Source organism: Nicotiana sylvestris, chromosome 8, assembly GCF_000393655.2.
Source record: "Nicotiana sylvestris chromosome 8, ASM39365v2, whole genome shotgun sequence".
Classification (NCBI taxonomy): Eukaryota; Viridiplantae; Streptophyta; class Magnoliopsida; order Solanales; family Solanaceae; genus Nicotiana; species Nicotiana sylvestris.
Window position 1 is genome coordinate 213138173 of NC_091064.1, and position 22765 is coordinate 213160937.

The window sequence follows — 22765 nt, forward strand, 5'->3', positions numbered from 1 at the left end:
GCGGCCATATCCAAGCCATCGAAGAACATGTTAAAGGCATCACCTAGGCCCAGAGCCATCTCGTTTGATTTCTCTTTGCCCGCTTGGGCCTCTTCAAGCATGGACTCAGTAAATGAGGGTGTCTCCACGATGTCAACGACACCAGCTATATCCTTTGGGACATGAACGGCTTCCCGAGAGGCCTTGGCCTCCGTCTCTCCCTCTGGTTCCCGAGCTAGAGGGAGATCGACCTTGTGGTCATCTTTCCCAATTGCTGCCTGCTCCTCCTCATTAAGGGTTAACCCACGAGCAATAAAAAGGTTGTCATCCTCGGGGTAAATCCTGAGCCGATAGAGGGAATCATAGTCCGGTACCTTGGACTTGGTGCACTTTTTAATTTTTCGGACCCAGATGGTCACCTTCTTCTTCTTCTTCTTCTTCGCCTCGGCATCTGGGGCACCAAAGAAATTTCTTTTCTTCTTCTTTTACTCCTCCTTTGCGGCAGCCTTGGGCTATCCCAAAATAGAGGTTTTGGTAGTGAGGACGGATCCTCGTCCTCATCCAACGGCCTGAGTTCAGTGGTCTTAGGAAAACCTGTAAGAAAAAAAAGACTTATCAATGTGTAAGATAAAAGTATGATGGTAATTATTCGGAAAAAAAACCTCACCATGGAACATGCCTCCTATTTGCCCTTCGATATCTTGAGCCATGCCCGCTCAGAGTATGGCATCTATTTGCAGATACCCTGAATCCACTCCTTGAAGTGGGGAACTGCATTATGAACTTGAACAACATTTGCACGGTGACAAACACGGGTAATGAGAGAAAGAATAAAGGGAAATTACAAATACTCGAGAAGGAAAAAGCTTACGGGATGTGTTCCACTTCACCCGAATGAACCTCAACCCTCCCTGCCAGCCTCGATTTTGGTCCTCGTCGATGCTCGAGAATGGAACCTTGGTTGCTCAGCGAACGAGCTTGATCAGCCCCCCTTGGAAGATTCAGGGACTGTATAGGCAAAGAAAATGGTCGAGGGTGAACTGAGACACTTTGGTGTTGCTCATGAAGTCTCGTAAAAGGATTACGATCATCCAAAAGGACAGGTGGATTTGCCCAGTGCACACCTCGTACCTTTTGCAGATAGCAAAGATTATGGGGTCCACCAAAGAGAGCGTGAAGGGGTAAGTGCAAACACTTAAGTACCCCTCCATGTGAGTAATGATGTCGTCATTGGGCCCGGGGACGGCCACCTCCATACCCTCCTAGATATAGTCCACCCGCACTGTGGGTAATGCTTCCTCAGTAATGGAGCATATTTACCTCCATGCTCCCAGACCTCAGTCCTATACTAAAGGCCTTCTCGACATTGAAATCGTTCCTGATAGAGGAGCCCCCAGGTACAAAGCTCTTCAAAGGGGGCTCCTTAGACATCTTGGAAATGACCACCTCGGCATCTTTGGGCAGGTTGGAAGATGAAGAAGCAGTTTTCTGAGGCACTGACTTAGAAATTTTGCCATCGTAATCTGGGAAATATGAACGTTTAAAGGAAAAATATGAAGGTTTAAAGAAACGATATGAAGATTTGAAAAAGGGATGAAGATATGAAGATCTGGGTTGAAGATCCAAAGTGAATGTATGAGGATTGAAGATGAAGATATGAAGGTTTAAGGAGTAATGTATGAAGATTTGGAGGAGTTAAAAGTAATTAGAGAATTCGAGGGTAAGTTCTAGAATCAGAAAGTGGAAGAAGTGAAGAAGGGTCGGTGCTTTTATAGAGGAAGAACAATCAATGCGCGACGTTTCGCATTCGAAAACAGTCAACTGGTGACTGACACATGTCTGAAGTCAAAACGACGAGACTGATAGGATATTTTGTTGACCCATCAATTCGGTTGGAAAATGCAAAGGAAGGAACCGGGATCTATTTATCGCTTCCCGTAGTTTCAGTAAACCTACTCTCCGGAAAACGAGGGGGCTATCTGCGTACGGGTAAAATTGGGGGTAAATGTCTACCTCGATTTCCCGACGAGGAAACGAAGGGAGAACATGGATCCATGAGATTGTAATCAAGGTCTGAGACCTTTCATATCGAGACCCAGGGGGAGCGAACGATGTATCAATCATCAGGTATGGTAAAGCAACGCACCTCGGGCCAAGTATAAGTTATAAACCTCGGGAGACACGATGAACGGTTGTGCATGACGGATAGAGGGCCATGATACTCGCCCTCAATTGGATATCACGGCGCGAATCTCGCTCGATGTCGACTGTGGTCAACAATTTCTGGGAAAGGAAGATTTTTACCTTTTCTAGACTTCTATTAGGACTGAAACTCTCCTACTATATAAATGGGAGGTTTTTCTTTTCTTGAACATATTGTAACACACAAATAAAAGGAATACAAGTTTATTTCCTGTCTTTCAGCTATTGTTAAAGTTTTTGCTCCTTTTCTCTGTTCTTCGTTCACGACTAGGCTTGAAACGAGGGTCCAAACGAGGACGAGGCCATTGGTTAGTCTAAGTTCAGGCTTGGCCATAATATTGCTATTGGTTTGAACGTTTATTTCATCTCAAAATTATTTATTTGATATTCTTAATTGTTCGTGTTGAATTAAACCACAAATTCTTAAAACTGTGTACAAATTTAATTGTTACCTAATTTTAGGGTAAACAATAGGATCTCTCCATCCTTAATCGGTTTTGGGAATAGAAAAAATCTCATTATGAATAATTTTTCTCTCTTTAATAATCCATACGCGGTGAGAATCTAAATTAGTCGAACTTTAATGTACATACCCAACACGAGTTAGGAAAAAAGGGAACTCAAGACGTGGTTATTTCGAAGAAATTTCCAACCTACTGAACTTCACTGTATAAAATCCATTGTTTGTGGTACCACCTTATGTACAAGAAGTAGGGGTGTACATGGACTGAGTTGGTTCGGATTTTATCAAAATCAAACTAAACCAATTATATCGGTTTGGATTGGTTCGGTTTTGTTGGATTTTTCAGATTTTTTTATTACATGAATATTATTTCAATCTTGTTTTATTAAAGTTATAGATAAAGTTTTGATAAGTGAATAAATGTTTATTAAAATTTTAAAAAAAATTAACAAACGTATGATCTATCTTATAGGAGAATTTTTTAGTAACATATAATAGTTTATTTTCTTAGTCGTCTACTAATAATTTTTGGTTGATATACGCTTTCAAGGTTAACCGAATTTAATAATTAAACATAAAAATTAATATGATTCCTAAATAATGATATGTTCTATGTAACTTTAGATTATCGAAATACCACTTCAAATTCGAAAAAGATAAAAGAAATCTTCACATAGGAATATGAAAGAACAAAGAGATGATTGACGCATTTCAATAACACATAATAAGAAATTGATACAATCTATTATTTAAAGTAAATAAAAATTGAATGCATGTTGTAGTTCTATTAAATATTATATACCATTAGAGGATCTCAAATATTTCTAGACATCTTTTAAGCAAAATTCTATTTTTAAAATTATATATAAAAATTATATATTTAAATATCAGTTTGGTTCAGTTTTTTTTACTCAATATCAAATCAATCAAATTAAATCTAATCGAATTTTTTATTCAGTTTGATTTGACTTTTCGGTTTGGTGTGGCTTTTCGGTTCGATTTGTACACCCCTAACGAGGAGATTAACAACTAGGCTCTCAAATTTAACTAATTCACTTTGATCTTTCTTCCAGTCAAGTCACCATTCTCCTTTTGATTTTTTGTACACTTCACAAATTGTCACGTATAGACTTTTCAAATAAGTATATTATATTGATGCATTTTCCTACTATACTGTTTGCGTTCCCTTCTTCCTAATTAAGGCACTCATGCGCGACTGCCATTCTCTTTTTCTACATATTCCATAACACGCAAATTTACATCAGCAAAACACGAAAATATTAGTTATATACATTACTAGAAATTAGGCCAAAATCGATCGTGGCCGAGCGACCAACTTCCGTAGGCAAAAAATCGGCCAATTCGATCGATTTTTCAAAATATTGTTTTTCAATTCTTTTTTACGAAACTGACCAATTTCGGTCAGTGTTTTTTTTGGCGCAAATACGTGTTTGATTCAAAAGATTTTTAACTCTTTTTAAACAAATCAATCAAAGGATGAAGAGGTAAATCGTAATCGAAGATAATAATTTCTAGGATTGTTGTAGCGAAAAGATAACAGAGATATAGAGAGAGACTATCCAAGTAAAAGGAGAGAGAAGAAAGTATATTTTTATATCCTCAGATCCTGCCTCTTACAAGGCCTTAATCCCCCTTATATACTAAGGGGTTTCCATCAACCGTGGGGATGACGACTTAAGGAGTATCCACTATGACAAATCTAACGACGACGCGAGGACATTTCCCCTTCCGCCTCTAGATCATACCCTTATACCGACTCGTGGGTTTGTAACTACCTATCGTGCTAGCTGTAGGCCGTGGTCGGTCAAATTCAGACCCATACAGTTAATCCCTCTACTCGTCGAGATCGCAACGGTATGTGTCCTTGGTAAGCGAACCTGATGCCCCCTTTAGGAAGAATTTGAATTATTAAAGTGTTACGACACGACTAGTAAGAGGTGGTAATCATATTTGGCGGCATATTTAGAGGTACACGCCAACTTGGGTGACGTCAGCTCCCGTATGCGTCATCATTATGCGGATTTTCAAGTCAGAAAGGCTGACGGTTTGACGCTTGGTTTCCTGCGCTGATTTGAAACCTGCCACCTCGATTTTGGCACCACCCAACCCTACAAATAGGTGAACGGTTCAATTTTATCAAAAACTTTAGCCAGCCTTGAATGTTCCCTAATCTTCTTCTTCCATTTTCTCATTTCCTCATTTTTGTTCCTGACCGGAAATCTTCTTCTTCTTTCTCTCCATTTGTGTGGCTTGATTTCTTTAAACAAAATCATGTCGAGGTCCCGTCTCACTAATGAAGAGGTTCCTGAGATCGCTCTAGTGAGTGTGGCACCTTTCTCCGTTGGCATAGAGGTGGAGATGGAAGACGGTGACAGCCCCTTCACGGTGGAGGCGTTACTACCGAGGCATCCCCTGTCTCGGAGTGACTTCCTCAAGGATCCGCCTATTACTCTGACCCCCGTGCTTTCGGAGACGGATCAAACTCACCTTTATGCTCTCCGCATAAAATATGGTATCCCCGCTCATGTGGAGATGGCTCTGGCGGAGGGGGATTATATTGATGTTCATAGGCCCGGGTATTGTGCCTTCTATGAATACCCTTTTATGATCGGCTACACCCTTCCTCTCTTTCCTCCGGCAGAAGATTTCTATAGATTCTATCATATTTTCCCAGCTCAGCTCACGCCGTACACAATCAAGGTGCTCCTGCTATTGGCTAAGTACGCGGAATTGGCTGAGTGTGACGTCTCTGTGCACTATCTCTTGCACTTATTTTTGCCTGGTTTCCTTAGGGGAACAATGGTGCACTTGAGACTTCGTGGTACAAAAGGGTTGGTGGTCGGGACGAACGACCAGGCGAGTCATAAATTTTGGCACAAGTATTTCTTTATCAAGACCGAGCACATGGTCTCTAGCCCCGCCGAGTTTCCAAAGAGGTGAAATAAAACTTGTAAGTATCGTAGTTCATTAGATTCTCCGTCTTCCACAAGTATTGCTTCTAATCTCTTGTTTTACAGCTATGGCTCGTCCGCCCCAGCCCGTTATCGGTCTCAGGAACTAGGCCGCTGGCATGCTGCCCCACGCGGAGGAGACTCTAACTTGGCCTGCCTGCGTGCAACGCTATGGCCCAAAGGTTTCCTCAGGTATATTTCTGATTCACTGTGTCGGCGGTCATGCGACCCTGCCTAACCGTGCATTTCTTTGTGGCGACAGGTCGGGGAGCCTCTAGGAGAAGGGCGCCAGTCCCTTCTTTTAGGCGACCCGTTGTAACCATGGACGCTCGAGACATTTTGTGTGCATCTGTCCGGGAGAGTCGTCCTCTACTTCTTCAACAGGGGACCACGTTAGTTACTATAGCTATGAGAGATACGGCCTAGTTGGTGCCGGCCCCACATCCAATTGATGAATCTTCCAATGGTGAGGAGCCATTGGAGAGGAAGAGAAGAAGATTGGAGCTGGGAAAGGGGGTGGCCACTGAAGCTGATGGGAGTGGTGCGACTTGGACGGGCCCAGTGCCCGTGTTTATGGCCTACACCATTTTGTCGGGGAGATCAGCCCGCGACGAGAGAGTTGGCCTTGGAGCAAGTTTGACGCATTCCGCTAAAGGGGGTGCATTGTCCAACGTTGGGGGGCCTCATGTGGAAGCGGGCGGGTCGGGTTCCGACATCGCTCTGGAAGACGTTAATGAGTTTTTGGGCTACCACACCCATATGAAAGTGAATACGGATGGGTCTGACCGTCACATAATAATCCTAGGGGGTTACAACCTATTGCTAAATAATGAGTAGGTTGCATCGGCCCTTAATCCTTTGTGCTCCGCTCCTGAAAACGAGACGCTCGAGACGATGAGCAATGTAGAACTGTCTCGGAAGGTCGCCGGCATGTCCCTACAGGTGGGTTCCTTTTTCTTTTCTGCGTGTCGTGGGAGTAATATGGGAATGGCGTGTTTTAACTTTGATTTTTTCTTTTCAGACCCTCGTCTTGGAGGTGGAGGGAGATCGCCGTGAAAGAAAGAGGACGGGTCTCTACAAGAAGATGTCGATGAAGTACCAGCAGTACTATGATAAACACCGGGCGATGTCCGACGTCTACCATCAAGATCCTGAGTTCCAGGTGTTCCGCGAGGGGCTCAAGCAGCGGGAGGCCTAATTGGAGAGTGGGGTTGCGGAGCTAGAGGAGAGGGATGAGGAGCTCGTGAGGGCTATCGCTCGTAACAGCGAATTGGAGGCCCTTCTAAAGGCGATGGAGGATGAACTTGAACTGAGTCAAGGAGTGACGGCGGAGAACGCCGACCTATAGTTGAAGATAGCTGGCTTGAACGCCGAGCTGAGTGCCAAGACAATGGAGATCGATGGGCTTAAGGGCGAGTTAAATGCTAGTGCTGATAAGTTGGTCGCCGCCATTTTCGAGACGGTCTCATTGGAAGATGCCCTCTGCATATCCCGATCGGAACTCGCTGGGGAAAGGGAAGCCTCTGGTCGTCAGGTTGCGGAATTCGAAAGGTGTATTAGGGAGTTAGGGGCGGAGCTGGCCGCGTTGCAAAGACAAGAAGCTCTGCCGAGGGAAGAGGAAATAGATCGCCATTCTAGGCCCTCCACATCTCGTCCTCCGATTGGTCAGGGCGCGCCTCATCGCTTGTATGAGATGTGGGTCTATTCGGAGGCTCGGCTTGATGTATATAGAGTTTTTCATGCCGAGGGCCTGGCGATGGAGGTGGAGGTTCAGGAGGTGCATGTTGAAGCACGTACAACTCGTGAGTCATGTGAGTACGACCCTAATACCCCTGATGGAGAGGGTGTTACCTCTACTGACGTGAACCACCTTGACTCAGATTCATGGTATGAAGACGCCTACCCTACTGAAGAAGACGAGTAGTTTTAGTTTGTACATTTTGTTGAGAATTTTTGGACAAGGGTTTTACTGGGGCCCGTCCATAGGGACGAATGTAAATAATATTTTTGTTGTAATATAAACTTCACTTTTGTCACTTTATCTGTTCGTCGTTTTCCCTTTTGGTTTAGTGCATGACATTTAGTCTCGAACGAGGTTGAACTGAGGTTGAACTTTATTGTTTAAAAGAAATATATTTCGACGTGGTTCGAACGAGGTTGAACTGATGTCGATGGCCTTGGCCATTAAGATGTGGCTTCGACTATCGTCGAAGTAATATCCGTCGTGGTTTGAACAAGGTCGAACTAAGGTCAATGGCCTTGGCCATTAGGATGTGGCTTCGACTGTCGTCGAAGTAATATCCATCGTGGTTCGAACGAGGTCGAATGATGTGGCTTCGACTGTCGTCAAAGTAATATCCGTCGTGGTTCGAACGAGGTCGAACTGATGTCGATGGCCTTGGCCATTAGGATGTTGCTTTGACTGTCATCGAAGTAGTATCTGTCATGGTTCAAATGAGGTTGAACTGATGTCGATGACCTTGTCCATTAGGATGTTGCTTCGACTGTCGTCGAAGTAGTATCCCTCGTGGTTCGAACGAGGTCGAACTGATGTCGATGGCCTTGGCCATTAGGATATGGATTCGACTGTCGTCGAAGTAATATCCGCCGTGGTTCGAACGAGGTTGAACTGATGTCGATGGCCTTGGTCATTAGGATGTTGCTTTGATTGTCGTCGAAGTAGTATCTGTCGTGGTTCAAACGAGGTCGAACTGATGTCGATGGCCTTGGCCATTAGGATGTGTCTTCGACTGTCGTCGAAGTAATATCCGTCGTGGTTTGAATGAGGTCGAACTGATGTCGATGGCCTTGGCCATTAGGATGTGGCTTCGACTATCGTCGAAGTAATATCCGTCGTGATTTGAACGAGGTCGAACTGATGTCGATAGCCTTGGCCATATGGATGTTACTTTGACTGTCGTCGAAGTAGTATCCGTCGTGATTCGAACGAGGTCGAACTGATGTCGATGACCTTGGCCATTAGGATGCTGCTTCGATTGTCGTCTAAGTAGTATCCGTCGTGATTCGAAAGAGGTCGAACTGATGTCGATGGCCTTGGACATTAGGATGTTGCTTCGACTGTCGTCGAAGTAGTATCCGTCGTGGTTTGAACGAGGTCGAACAGATGTCGATGGCATTGGCCATTAGGATGTTTCTTTGACTGCCGTCAAAGTAGTATCCGTCGTGGTTCGAACGAGGTCGAACTGATGTCGATGGCCTTGGCCATTAGGATGTTGCTTCGACTGTCGTCGAAGTAGTATCCGTCATGGTTCGAACAAGGTCGAACTAATATTGATGGCCTTGGCCATTAGGATGTGGATTCGATTGTCGTCGACGTAATATCCATCGTGGTTCGAACGAGGTCGAACTGATGTCGATGGCCTAATGGGTTCGAACGAGGTCGAACTGATGTCGATGGCCTTGGCCATTAGGATGTTGCTTCGACTGTCGTCGAAGTAGTATCTGTCGTGGTTCGAACGAGGTCGAACTGATGTCGATGGCCTTTGCCATTAGGATGTTGCTTCAACTGTTGTCGAAGCAGTATCCGTCGTGGTTCGAACGAGGTTGAACTGATGTCAATGGCCTTGGCCATTAGGATGTTGCTTCGACTGTCGTCGAAGTAGTATCCGTCGTGGTTCAAACAAGGTCAAACTGATGTCGATGGCCTTGGCCAGTAGGATGTGGCTTCGACTGTCGTCAAAATAATATCCATCGTGGTTTGAACGAGGTCAAAATGATGTCGATGGCCTTGGCCATTAGGATGTTACTTCGACTGTCGTCGAAATGGTATCCGTCATGGTTTGAACGAGGTCGAACTGATGTTGATGGCCTTGGCCATTAGGATGCTGCTTCGACTGTCGTTGAAGTAGTATCCGTCGTGGTTCGAACGAGGTCGAACTGATGTCGATGGCCTTGGCCATTAGGATGTTGCTTCGACTGTCGTCGAATTAGTATCCGTCGTGGTTCGAATGAGGTTGAACTAATGTCGATGTCCTTGGCCATTAGGATATTACTTTAACTGTCGTCGAAGTAGTATCAATCGTGATTCGAACGAGGTCAAACTGATGTCGATGGCCTTGGCCATTAGGATGTGGCTTCGACTGTCGTTGAAGTAATATCCGTCGCGGTTCGAATGAGGTCGAACTGATGTCGATGGCCTTGGCCATTAGGATGTTTCTTTGACTGTCGTCAAAGTATTATCCGTCGTGTCGAACGAGGTCGAACTGATGTCAATGGCCTTGGCCATTAGGATATTGCTTCGACTGTCGTCGAAGTAGTATCCGTTGTTGTTTGAAAGAGGTCGAACTGATGTCGATGGACTTGATTTGATCCGGGTTGACTTCAATCCCTCGTTGTGATACGAGGAAACCTAGGAATTTTCCTAAGGCCACGCTGAAGGCGCATTTTTCCGGATTCATCTTCATCCCGTACTGCCGCAATATCCCGAAGGCTTCTTTCAAATGACTAATGTGGTCCTCCTTCTTTGCCGACTTTACCAGCATATCATCGATATAGACCTCCATTGTCTTGCTGAGCTGTTCCTTGAACATCTTCGTAACCAACCTCTGGTAAGTAGCTCCTGCGTTCTTGAGTCTTAACGGCATCACCTTATAGCAATAAGTCCCTTGGTGGATGATGAAAGTTGTCTTTTCCTGGTCCTCGTCGGACATTAGGATTTGGTTGTAGCCGAAGTAGGCATCCAAAAAATTCAGCAGTTCATGCCCCGCCGTCGCATCGATCAGCTGGTCAATATGGGGCAACGGAAAGGAATCATTCGGGCATGCCTTGTTCAGGTCGGTGAAGTCCACACTCATTCGACATTTCTCGTTCTTCTTTTTGACTATGACCACATTGGCAACCCATTGGGGGTATTTCGATTCTCTGATGGAACCGTTGGCGAGCAGTTTGTCCACTTCTTCGCTGACCGCTTCATTTATCGCGGCATTGAATTTTCTCCTCATCTGTCGTACCGGCGGATAGAGTGGGTCGACATTCAACCTATGAGTGGCAACGTCTTTTGGGATCCCCGGCATATCTGAGTGGTAAAAGGCAAATAAGTCGGCGTTGTTAGTTAAAAATTCATGATACTTACCTGGCACTGAGAGGTTGTGCCCGATGTAAGCCTTTCTTGTATTGTCAGCATTATCCAGCTGGACTGGGTCGAGGTTTTCTATAGTTGCCTTGCGGGCTTCTATTATCTCCGGGTCTCTAATGACCTCTGCTGGTGGTGCGAGTTTAGCTCCCGACATGGTTGATTGCTATGCCTCTACGCTTGCTCCTTTCAGCTATTTGGTGTGCATGCAATCTTGGGCAATCCGATAGCATTCCTGGGCGGTGCGCTATTCGCCTTGAATGTTGAATATTCCCCAAGAGGTGGGAAATTTGATCACTTGATAAAAGCTTGAGGGGACGGCTCGCATGGTGTGTATCCATGGGCATCCTATGATGGCATTATAGGCTGTTTCCTGGTTCATAACGTGGAATATGGTTTCCAACGTGACTCCCCCAGCGAGGACGGGCAGCACTATTTCCCTGGATGTCCGCTCTACTGCATTGTTAAAACTCGTTGGTGTTATGCAATGCGGTATTATTTTATCCTCGAGCCTCATTTGCACGAGAACTCTCGGGTGGATAATACACGCGCCACTTCCGTCGTCTACCATAATTCTTTTTACATCTGTATCAGCGATGCGTAATGTTATGACTAAAGCATCATAATGAGGGAAAGACAAACTGTCGGCATCTGATTTTCCGAAGATGATACTATCTTCGAAGTCATCATACCGTTCGTGAGCGACCGTCCGTTTGAGTTTATGCGTGGTGGTGAACTTCACGTGGTTGATTACCGAATCATCGCTGCCGCCGATGATCATATGTATGGTACGTGCCGACGATGGTGGTTTTGGAGGTCCTTGAGACGGGTCACATCCTCTGGCGAAGTTGGCCCTTCCTTTATCGCTGAGCAGTTCCTTTAGGTATCCCTGGTTCAACATCCTGACCACCTCTTGCTGCAGGCCTATGTAATCTTCGGTCTTGTGTCCTCTTTCCTGATGGAATTCGTAGAGGACATTTGACCTCCTTGCGCTTGGGTCCGATTTCATTTTTTGTGGCCATTGCACCTTCGTGCCCAGCTTCTCCAGTGCGTACACTATCTCTGAAGGGGAAACACAAAAGTTATGAGCAGATAACACTGGAGGCATACTTCTTTCGTTTCGAAGGGGTGCGGCATGTCGTAGCATGGCATCTATATGTCTCGGAGGAGGCGGGTTAGATGTTTTGACATAAGGCTGATGCCTTTATCAATTGAAACGCGGGGGCTTGTCCCTTCGTCCATCGTTACGTCGGTCCCTCCTTGCCTCGGTCTGGACTGACGTTAGTCGCTGAGTCGGGCCGTTAAGATCGTCTTCGTCTGCCCTTACCTCGGCGCAGTAGGCGTTGTGAATCTCTTACCATGTGGTGGGAGGGTACTTCATGAGTCTGTTGAGCAATTTCTTGGTTGCTTTTGATTCGTTCCTATTTAACCCATTTTGGAAGGCCGCGACCGCCATTCCTTATGACACATTTGGCAGTCCTATTCTTTCTCTGTTGAATCGGTCCAGGAAGTCTCAAAGTCCCTCGCCCGTCGTTTGTTTGATGGCGAAGATGTCGTTGACCCTAGCTTCAGCCTCCTTAGCCCCTGCATGAGCGGTAGCAAACTTGTATGACATCTCCTCGAATGTCGATATCGACCGTGCTGGCAACTGGGAATACCACGTCAATGCTCCTCCTGTCAAAGTTTCACCGAATTGTTTTAGCAGTACAAGTGGAACTTGTTCTTTCGACAGGTCATTGCCCTTTACCGTAGTGATGTAATGTATTAGATGATCTTCTGGATCCGTGGCCCCGTCGTATATTCTCAAATATGGTGGCATTTTGAAGGTTTTCGGGATAGGGTGAGGAGCAGCTTCCTCACTGTACGGCTGTTCGACGAACCTTCCCACATCGTGTTTTGGTAGTAGCATGGAGGCACCGGGTATTTTGTCGACCCTTTCCTGGTGCTCTTTCATTTGGTCACAAAGTACTTTGTTCTCGTTCTCCATTTCTTCCATTTTCTTTAGGATGATTGCGAGCGCATCATCGCTTGCATCGACGACAGTTCGAGTGTTGCTCGTCCGTGTAGCGTCTGGCTCGCCAATGGTAGCTGCGATTTCTGCCGTCGGTAAGTCTTCGACATTTCCTTGAGGGGATTTTTCTAGCATGTTGCTCAGAGCACTTGTCAACCATTCTTCTAACAGCTTTTTGATTGTTGGTGGTGTTTCTCTCGCCGTGGATGTGGAAGCTCCTCTTTCACGCAAGACCGTCAGATCTTCGTGCGGGGAGGGTGAGATTTCCTCCTCCGGGGTATCTCCTGGTGTAGTATTCTCGATACCTTCCCTACTGGCTTTATTGAGGGATCTTAGGAGGTTATTTGAGACATCTGCTATCATCTTCAACCTTGCTTCTTTTTCCGCCATTGTTGGTTTTTATGGGGTGTGGAGAACAGTAATCGTTGCTTTCGATATCTTAGATGAGAACTATGATTTCGACTATGGAAATCCCCACAGACGGTGCCAAATTGTTTGACTCAAAAAAATTTTAACTCTTTTTAAGCAAATCAATCAAAGGATGAAGGGGTAGTAGGGTTCTACCTGCGTAGAGAGAACACCGCTTTACTTTTAACGGGAAACGCGGTTATTGCCATCAGAAGACTTTGGTTGTCTAAGGAGAAAAGGTGTTTGTTGGCATACCATTTCTGGACGTGGGAAAGAGTCCATAGAATGCTATGCCTTGATAGCAACAAAGCCAACTAGCAGAGCCGATTCGTGGATCGGTGGGATGTCGTAGCTTTAAGAGATAGGGGCGGAGGCAATCGGAAAGGCTTTTTAGGAACGAGGCCCCCTCCCTCCTATGTTGTAAAAGGGAAGTGCAGATCTTTATCTTTCTGCGACACTCTTCCGACTTGATGCCGCCCCTGAATCCACAAGTACCGGCTTGATTACCCCCTAAGATAATAGGAGGATATAGAAGCAGATTTAGTTGCAGGTAAGAGCGTTACAAGGCCTTAATCCCCCTTATATACTAAGGGGTTTCCATCAACCGTGGGGATAACGACTTAAGGAGTATCCACTATGACAAATCTAACGACGTGGGGACGTTTCCCCTTCCACCTCTGGATCATACCCGTGTACCGACTCATGGGTTTGCAACTACCTGTCGTGCTAGCTGTAGGCCGTGGTCGGTCAAATTCAGACTCATACAATACGCGGGAACTATTTTTGCGTCCTGCAAATTTATTTTTTAAGAAATTGACAAACTTTTGTCGGTTTTTTATTTAAAATTAATATTTCAAATCGACCGAAATTGGTCGGTCATTTTAAAAAATCAACCGATTTCGGTCGGTAATTTTATTTTCTTAATAAAATCGACTAAAATCGATCGGTTATTTTCACGCGAAAATATAATTAAAGAGTATAAATACAATAAAAAATAGTGATAAACCAATGGTCTAATGGTAGAACAATATCCTGCCATATTGCCAATGGGAGAGAACAACACACCTCGAGCGGGACATAGAGGTGAATATGCCATATATCAGTTGTACTAAGAACCTCCTAAAAATTTTAAGTTGAACACATAAAATTTAAATTTTGGATCCGCCTCTATATATCGGTAAGGCAAGAACCTATGTTTTAGCTAATTCCATTCTTTTAAAACTAATCTTTTAGTGTCGTTAGACGGTAGTTATTATGTTTTTGTTTCGTTTAGCGGTTAACGTCTCTATAGCTCCCTAAGCCGGGAAAGGATCCCCTCCAGTAATGTTATGTCCATTATTTTTCAATGGAGTAGTGGATTTAATCCACGTGTACAAAAGCAAAACTAAAGGCTTGGATCATTTTACTTGGTACTTTTCAAATTTTCTTTTATCTATTTATTTCAACACTTGGTGGTAAATTAATTATTTTCAAGCCAACGATGCATCCAAGTAAGGGCTGGATCATTTTTTTAATACTCAAACTTTTTCATTTATTTCAACACTACGTAATGTTCTTTTCTTCAAAAAGTGAATTTTATTCTTGCTTTCTTCTTTGAACAATGAAATTGGTTTTGAAAATATAGATATCTCAACATCTTTATTTTACAAATTTTTTGGTGTAAAATATAAGGAATATATAAAATTGAATGAGTACTAATACATATAAATATTTTGGGTTTTAAAATATTATTAAATGTTAAAATAAATAAATAAAAGAAAATATGAAAAGTACCAAGTAAAATGATCCAAGCTTTTAATTTTGCTTTTGTACACGTGGATTAAATCTACGCTCCACTGAAGAATAATTGACATAACATCACTGGAGGGGATCCCCCTAAGCCAGCCTTATATGCCGAGAAAAATCTAGCATATATATATATATATATTCATCTTTAGCGACAAGCTTAGAATGTGAGGGGAGATTGGTTTTATGATCCATTGCAAATATTCTTTTAGTTAAAGTATTATACAATTGTTTTCATATAAGATCAGTACTAAAAAAATATTTAAAAGATCGACAAATAAATACAATAGTTCCTTGTAAAGTTTTTTCTTCTAATTCAAATTATAACTTATTTCCTCAAGTAGGGAAAAAGGAGCACGTTGATTCGATTGTGTTATCCTCATTCAGACTTTTCCAACCTATGAACACGCATAGCAACTTTTCTATTCGTATTTCATACGTTTACTAAAAACACTGAACGAATAGTGGCTTGCGGATTTCTATCTTATAAGTTATAATTATTCCTTCCATTTAATTCTTCGTATAAAGTGTCAATTTCCATAATGTACATACTGGAAGTTTTAAGCCACATTTTTTCCCTTAAAAAAGTTTATAACATTATTTGCTAACGTACAATTCCAAGTAATTGCCGACAAGCTTCCACATTGACCAAGACTTATAGTTGCAGTCCATTGCAACTTGCGTTATGAGCTTATGATCATTTTGTTCTGCCCCAAAACCTAAAGTTTTCAGCATATATACTGCCCAAACTCGTCTCTACAAATAGTTGGCAGACTAAGTCTGTCTTTGCAGTATAACACTAAACATTAGAAAAGAAAAGAAAATGGGCCTTTCTTAGAGTTAGAGAGTCTGTGGTAGAGGTCATGCGAGTGAATGATAGACTAATGACTATTAAGTTGGTGGTGGGCGAGGGTACTTTAAATGTCGTTAGCGCGTACGCACCACAAGCAGGCTTGGATGAGGATATTAAAAGGCAATTTTGGGAGGGGTTGGATGAGATTGTTCGTAGTATACCGCCTTCTGAGAGGTTATTCATAGGAGGAGATTTCAATGGTCATATTGGGTTATCTGCAGGTGGGTACACTGAGGTGCATGGCGGATTTGGTTTCGGAGAGCGGAACGGAGGGGGCATTGCGCTGTTGGACTTTGCCAAGGCTTTCGATCTAGTCATTGCAAACTCGAGTTTTACGAAGCGGGATGAACATTTGGTTACTTACCAAAGTTCGGTGGCGAAGACTCAGATTGACTATCTCCTCCTCAGGAGATGCGACAGAAGGTTGTGCGAGGACTGCAAGGTTATCCCAGGTGAGACCCTCTCAACGCAGCATAGGCTTTTGGTGATGGACATTTGTATTAGGATAAGGAGGAAGAAGAGGTCAGTACAAGGACGCCCCAGGATTAGGTGGGGCGCCTTAACTAAGGATAAAGCTAAGGAGTTGGAAGGAAGGTTATCGGCAATGGGAGCTTGGAGAAGTAGTGGGGACGCAAACACAATGTGGTCGACGACGGCGGACTGTATAAGAAAGGCGGCGAGAGAGGTGTTAGGGATATCTACGGGCCACAATGGTGGCCACAAAGGAGATTGGTGGTGGAATGCAGTTGTCCAAGGTAAAGTGGAAGCAAAGAAGGCGGCTTACCTGCGGTTAGTAGGGAGCACTGACGAGGAGGAGAAGAGAACGAACAGTCAAAGGTATAAGGTAGCTAGGAAGGAGGCGAAGATGGCAGTGACGGAGGCTAAGACGACAGCTTTTGCTCGTCTGTATGAGGAACTAAGGAACAAAGGTGGGGAGAAGAAGTTATTCCGACTCGCTAAGGCGAGAGAGAGGACAACTCGGGATCTGGACCAAGTGAGGTGCATAAAAGATGATGACGGCAAAGTTTTGATGGGAGATGACCAGATTAAGAGGAGGTGGCAAACCTACTTTCATAAACTTCTAAGTGAAGAAGGGGATCAGGATATTATACTTGGGGAATTGAGGAATGCCGACAATCACCATGAATTAAGTAATTGTAGGGACATTGAGATCGATGAAGTCATGGAGGCAATGCGTAAGATGAGAAGGGGCAGAGCTACCGGGCCAGACGAAATTCCGGTTGAACTTTGGAGGTGTGTGGGTAGAGCAGGCTTGGAATGACTTACTGGATTGTTTAGTGTTATATTCAAGACTAATAGGATGCCTGAAGAGTGGAGGTGGAATACAATGGTTCCGTTGTATAAGAACAAAGGTGATGTCCAGAGCTGTAACAACTATAGGGGCATCAAATTACTAAGTCATACCATGAAAGTTTGGGAGAGAGTGGTAGAAATGAGAGTGCGAAGGACGGTGTCTATTTCAGACAACCAGTTCGGGTTCATGCCGGGACGATCTACCACAGAAGCTATCCACCTTATTAGGAGGATGGTGGAACAGTACAGAGATAAGAAGAAGGATCTCCACATGGTGTTTATTGATCTGGAGAAAGCGTACGATAAGGTTCCTAGGAAGGTCTTATGGAGCTGCTTAGAGGATAAAGGGGTCCCGAGTAACTATATTAGGGTGATTAAAGACATGTATGATGGAGCTAAGACTCGGGTTAGGACAGTAGGAGGCGACTCTGAACACTTTCCAGTTATTACGGGGTTGCACCAAGGGTCTGCGCTCAGCCCATTCCTATTTGCCCTGGTGATGGATGCACTGACTCATCATATTCAAGGGGAGGTGCCATGGTGCATGCTATTTGCTGATGACATTATTCTAATTGACGAGACACGAGGCGGCGTCAACGAGAGGCTAGAGATTTGGAGACATGCTCTTGAGTCTAAAGGTTTCAAGTTGAGCAGGACGAAGACGGAATACCTCGAGTGCAAATTTGGAGTTGAGCCGACGGAAGCGGGAGTTGAAGTGAGGCTTGACTCTCAAGTCATTCCCAAGAGGGGTAGTTTCAAGTACCTTGGATCGGTTATTCAGGGGATCGGGGAGATTGACGAGGATGTCACACACCGTATAGGGGTGGGGTGGATGAAGTGGAGGTTAGCGTCGGGAGTCTTGTGTGACAAGAAAGTGCCACCGTTACTAAAAGGTAAGTTTTATAGAGCAGTGGTTAGGCCTGCCATGTTATATGGAACTGAATGTTGGCCGGTAAAGAACTCACACATCCAGAAGATGAAAGTAGCAGAGATGAGGATGTTGAGGTGGATGTGCGGGCATACAAGGATGGATAAGATTAGGAATGAAGATATTCGAGAGAAGGTGGGCGTGGCCCCCATGGAGGACAAGATGCGGGAAGTAAGACTCAGATGGTTCGGGCACATTCAGAGGAGGAGCACTGATGCACCGGTGAGGAGGTGTGAGCGACTGGCTGTAGTGGGCACGCGGAGAGGTAGAGGGCGACCTAAGAAGTATTGGGGAGAGGTGATCAGACAGGACATGGCGCGACTTAGGATTACTGAGGACATGGCCCTTGACAGGGAATTATGGAGGTCGAGCATTAAGGTTGTAGGTTAGGGGAAAATTGTGAATATTTCTACAGCACAATAGAGTGAGACTAGCCAGTTAGGAGTTAGACTAAGAATGTCATTGCTCGTCTATTGATGCAGGGCTTTACCTGCTAGTTTTTACTATACCAGACATCTATTTCGTATTTCGTATTCTGTATTTCATATCTCCTATATTGTTGTTATTCTATTATGCATTTTTATGGTATTAATATATCGTCTCCTGTTGCTTTTTTGAGCTGAGGGTCTCCTGGAAACAGCTTCTCTACCCTCGAGGTAGGGGTAAAGTTTGCGTACATATTACCCTCCCCAGACCCCACTTGTGGGATTTTACTGGGTTGTTGTTGTTGTTGTTGTTCATTTTCCCTTTTCTTCTCATTGCTCATCTCCTCCTCTTCACTCACTCTGATGCAGCTATATTTGATGTTCAAAACAATTGTCCTTACACTGTTTGGGCTGCCTCCGTGCCAGTCGCCAGCTCGACCTTGATCAAACCTGGACAATTGACGTGCCAGCTGACACGAAAGAAGCCCAGATTTGGGCCCGAACCGGTTGCAATTTCGATGGTTCGGGCAACGGTAGGTGTCATGGAGATTGCAATGGTCTTCTCCACTGCCAAGGTTTTGGGAAACCCCCAAAAACTTTAGCTGAATATGCCTTAAACCAATTCAGTAATCTTGATTTTTTCGACATCTCTCTCGTCCAAGGATTTAACGTGCCGATGGACTTTAGCCCCACCTCCAATGGGTGCACCCGTGGTATTAGGTGCACTGCTGATATTAATGGACAGTGTCCGAACCAATTACGAGCTCCTGGTGGGTGTAATAATCCTTGCACCGTTTTCAAGACTGATAATTACTGTAGTAATTCTGGGAAATGTGGCCCAACTGATTTATCAAAGTTCTTTAAGGATAGGTGTCCTGATGCCTATAGTTACACTAAGGATGATCAAACTAGCACTTTTACTTGTCCTACAGGAACCAACTATAGAGTGATTTTCTGCCCCATGCCACAAAGCATAGTATATGTTTTGCGATAATAAATGTTTTAATAAACTTATCGTGCGTCATACCCTTTAGTTTACTGTAATTTCTTTTTCTCTGCTCTCTCTACCTTTCAGCCATTCTCTGTTACCATGTACTATAATGATAGTTTTTGTTTCAGCTGGAACTAAATTATTTGAACATATACAATGAATTTTATTGAATTGGATAGCGGTGCTAAAAATGATGATCAATTGAGGATGATCTACTATGTCTTTTTTGGGTTTAACTATCTGTGATTCGAAATTCACATGTCTATTTAAGGGAAATTTTCAGGAATCGAATTAAAGGTGAAGGAATCTCATCCCTTTGTGGGGATGGGCCACTATGAGAACGTAGGCAAATATGCATAAATCCCTTCTGCAAAATAATCCATGTATTGGTAGTTCTGAATAGGGGTGTACAAGAAAAAATAATAAATCGCACTAAACCAATAATTCGAGTCAAATCGAAAAAAAAGTTCGATCATGATTTGGTTTGATGTTGGAAAAAAAACGACTATAATTGGTTTGGTTGGGCTTTAACTAAAAAAAGTCAAACCGAAACTAAACCAACCCTACATTACATTTATACAATTTTAAAAAATATTTTATACATATAAATATTTATTGTAATATAATTTATAAATATTTTTTTAAACTTTTTCACAATTTTATCTTTAAACATATTATTTCAAGTTTGCTCTTAATATTCTTGAATGGTCCAATAAATTTTATAACACATAAAGATAGTAATTCAAATAAACTTCAAATCAATACAAAATGCTAACAAATGAAATTCAATTCAACATTAGAAATGACAATAGTGTTGGATATTTATTTTTTAATTTTGCATTGGTTTATAATAAAAATGCATAATTTAATTTATCTTTTTAACTGGACCCCGTCGATTAGCATAGCATTCTTGTTGTTATTGTTTGAAAATGAAGGAACGAAACAAACATGAGAATCATGGTTATGGTGTCAGTGCAGTTGCTATGGAGGAAAGAGGGTGGTGGCAGCCATGATAGTGGTAGAGTTGGGTAGACGGAGAAGTTAAAAAGAGTTTGGCCATTTTTGGGTTTGGATTAAAAAAAGGGTTATGGGTGTATTTATTCAATTAGGGTCATGGTTTAAAATTGGACCAGTAAGAAATTTCCACGTGTAATTTAAATAATATTTTTTTATTTGGCGTTGATTGTTAATCATAGGGGCATAAGTGAGCCACAAAGATAACGGTTGAAGCATTTTTGGCTCAAGACATATTTTTACCAAATCGAATAGTCAGACAATTTTGGCCCTTTTCCGTTTTAAATAGCGTAAACGTAGTAGTTTATCGTGTGTCATTTCCTTTAATTTACTGCAGTATATATCATGTGATTTTTTCATTCTCTGCTTTCTGTAGCTTTTGACACTTCCTGATTATTTGCTCTGTTATCGCCAACTTATCATCAACTCGTTTATTTTAGCTTTTTAGTGCATTTACTTGCCTTCTTCAATTGACTCTGAAATTAACGAATTACTTTACATTGTGGAGGCGAGGAACCCTTGAACCAGAAACACTCAAGGCAGAAGGTGAAAACTGTTAGTAATTCTTATCTTAGCACTTTATTTAGACATAAAACATGTACTATAGTCTATATTACTCACTATTATGTTCAATCAAAAATTTCTTAAAGAGAAGTGCAATATCCTTGGTCATTAAAATACAAACTTTATAATTCGTCTTTACAGCTTAATCATGTAAGTTAACATGGCAAGTTTGTTTATCCCAAAAATGGATAACAATTAAATATGTACGTGGTTTAAAGGATATGTGGATTAATTCAATACGAATAATTAAGAGTAACATATAGATGAATTAAAGACAAAATAAACGATCAAACCAATCGCAATGTAATGACCAAGCCCGATCTTAGATTGAACAGTGGAACTTATCCTCGATTGGACCCTCGGTACAAGCTCGGTCACGAGTGAAGGAATAAACAAGTGAGCAATGTCTTTAACAGTAGCTAGAGGACAAAAGTAAATTTTTATTGCTTCAAATTGTGTGTTACAATGTGTCTAACTAAAGAAAGAACTTCCCCTTTATATAGTAGGAGAATTCTAGTCTTACTACAACAACAACAACATACCTCAGTATTATCCCACACTGTGAAGTCCGGGTAGGGTAGTGTGTACCCAGACCTTACCTCTACCTTGTGAGGATAGAGAGGTTGTTTCCAATAGACTCTCTGCTCAAGAAAGCATAAGCACCATATTAATGAAAATATAGACAAGAGAAATTTCAGTCCTATTATAAGTCTAAAAAGGTAAAAAATTGTTTTCCCGATAATTGTTGATCTATAACTGATAACAAAAGGGATTCGCGCCGTAAAATCCGGCTGAGGGCGAATATTACGGCCCCCTATCCGTCATGCATAACCGTTCATCGCGTCTCCCGAGGTTCAGAAGCCATATTTGGTCCGGGATGCGTCTCTTTGCATGTCCGATCTCAGATGCATCGTTCATCCTTCCAGAGTCTCGATTCAAGGGGTTCCTGGCCTCGATTTTAATCACGTCGAGTCGTGCTTCCCCTTCGTTCTCTAGCTTTCCCCCGATTTTACCCGTACACAAAGTTAAGAGAGTGAATCAACTCACTAAATTAATACAGTAGAATTTATTAGATTGGTGGGCAGAGTTACCCGTTACCTAAGGGTGTACATGGATATGTTGCTTCGTTTTTTTTTATCAAAATCAAACCAAACCAAACCAAACCAATTATATCGATTTGGATTGATTCGATTTTGTTAGATTTTTTGTATTTTCGAGTATTTTTTTTTGGTTACATGAATATATATTATTTCAATCTTATTTTGTTAAATTTTTTATAAGTAAATATATGTTTAGTAAAAACTGAAAAAAATGACAACATATGATCTATTAATTCTTATGGGAGAGTTTTCTTAGTAACGTATGATGGTCATTTTTTAGTCTTCTGACAATAATTTTTCGTTGATGTACACTTTCAACATTAACTGAATTTAATAATTAAATATAAAAATCAATATGATGCCTAGATAATGATATGTTCTATTTAATTTTAAATTATCGAAATAATACTTCAAATTCGAAAAAGATATAAGAATTTAATATATCTTGACATATGGATATGGAATTAAGAACAAAGAAATTGATGCATTTCATTGTCACTTGATAATTGATCATACAACCCATTATTTAAAGTTAATAAAAATATAGCACTTCATATTTAACTAAATATTATATCCCATATGATAATCGCAAATATTTCTAGATATTTTTTAAAGAAAATTCTATGAAAAGTCTTAAAAGTATATATAATTTTTTTTATATTTA

At 42.4% G+C, this 22765-nt stretch overlaps 1 protein-coding gene and 1 pseudogene across 1 annotated transcript; one reads left to right on the top strand and one right to left on the bottom strand.

Moving 5' to 3' along the window:
* Positions 1-10955: 10955 nt before the first annotated feature.
* LOC104231147 (uncharacterized) lies at positions 10956-11816 on the bottom strand. Its single transcript, XM_009784098.1, has one exon. The coding sequence runs from the start codon at positions 11814-11816 to the stop codon at positions 10956-10958; it is 861 nt and encodes a 286-aa protein (XP_009782400.1).
* Positions 11817-13763: 1947 nt separating this feature from the next.
* LOC104231146 (protein P21-like) lies at positions 13764-19426 on the top strand (annotated as a pseudogene).
* The last annotated feature ends 3339 nt before the right edge of the window (positions 19427-22765 follow it).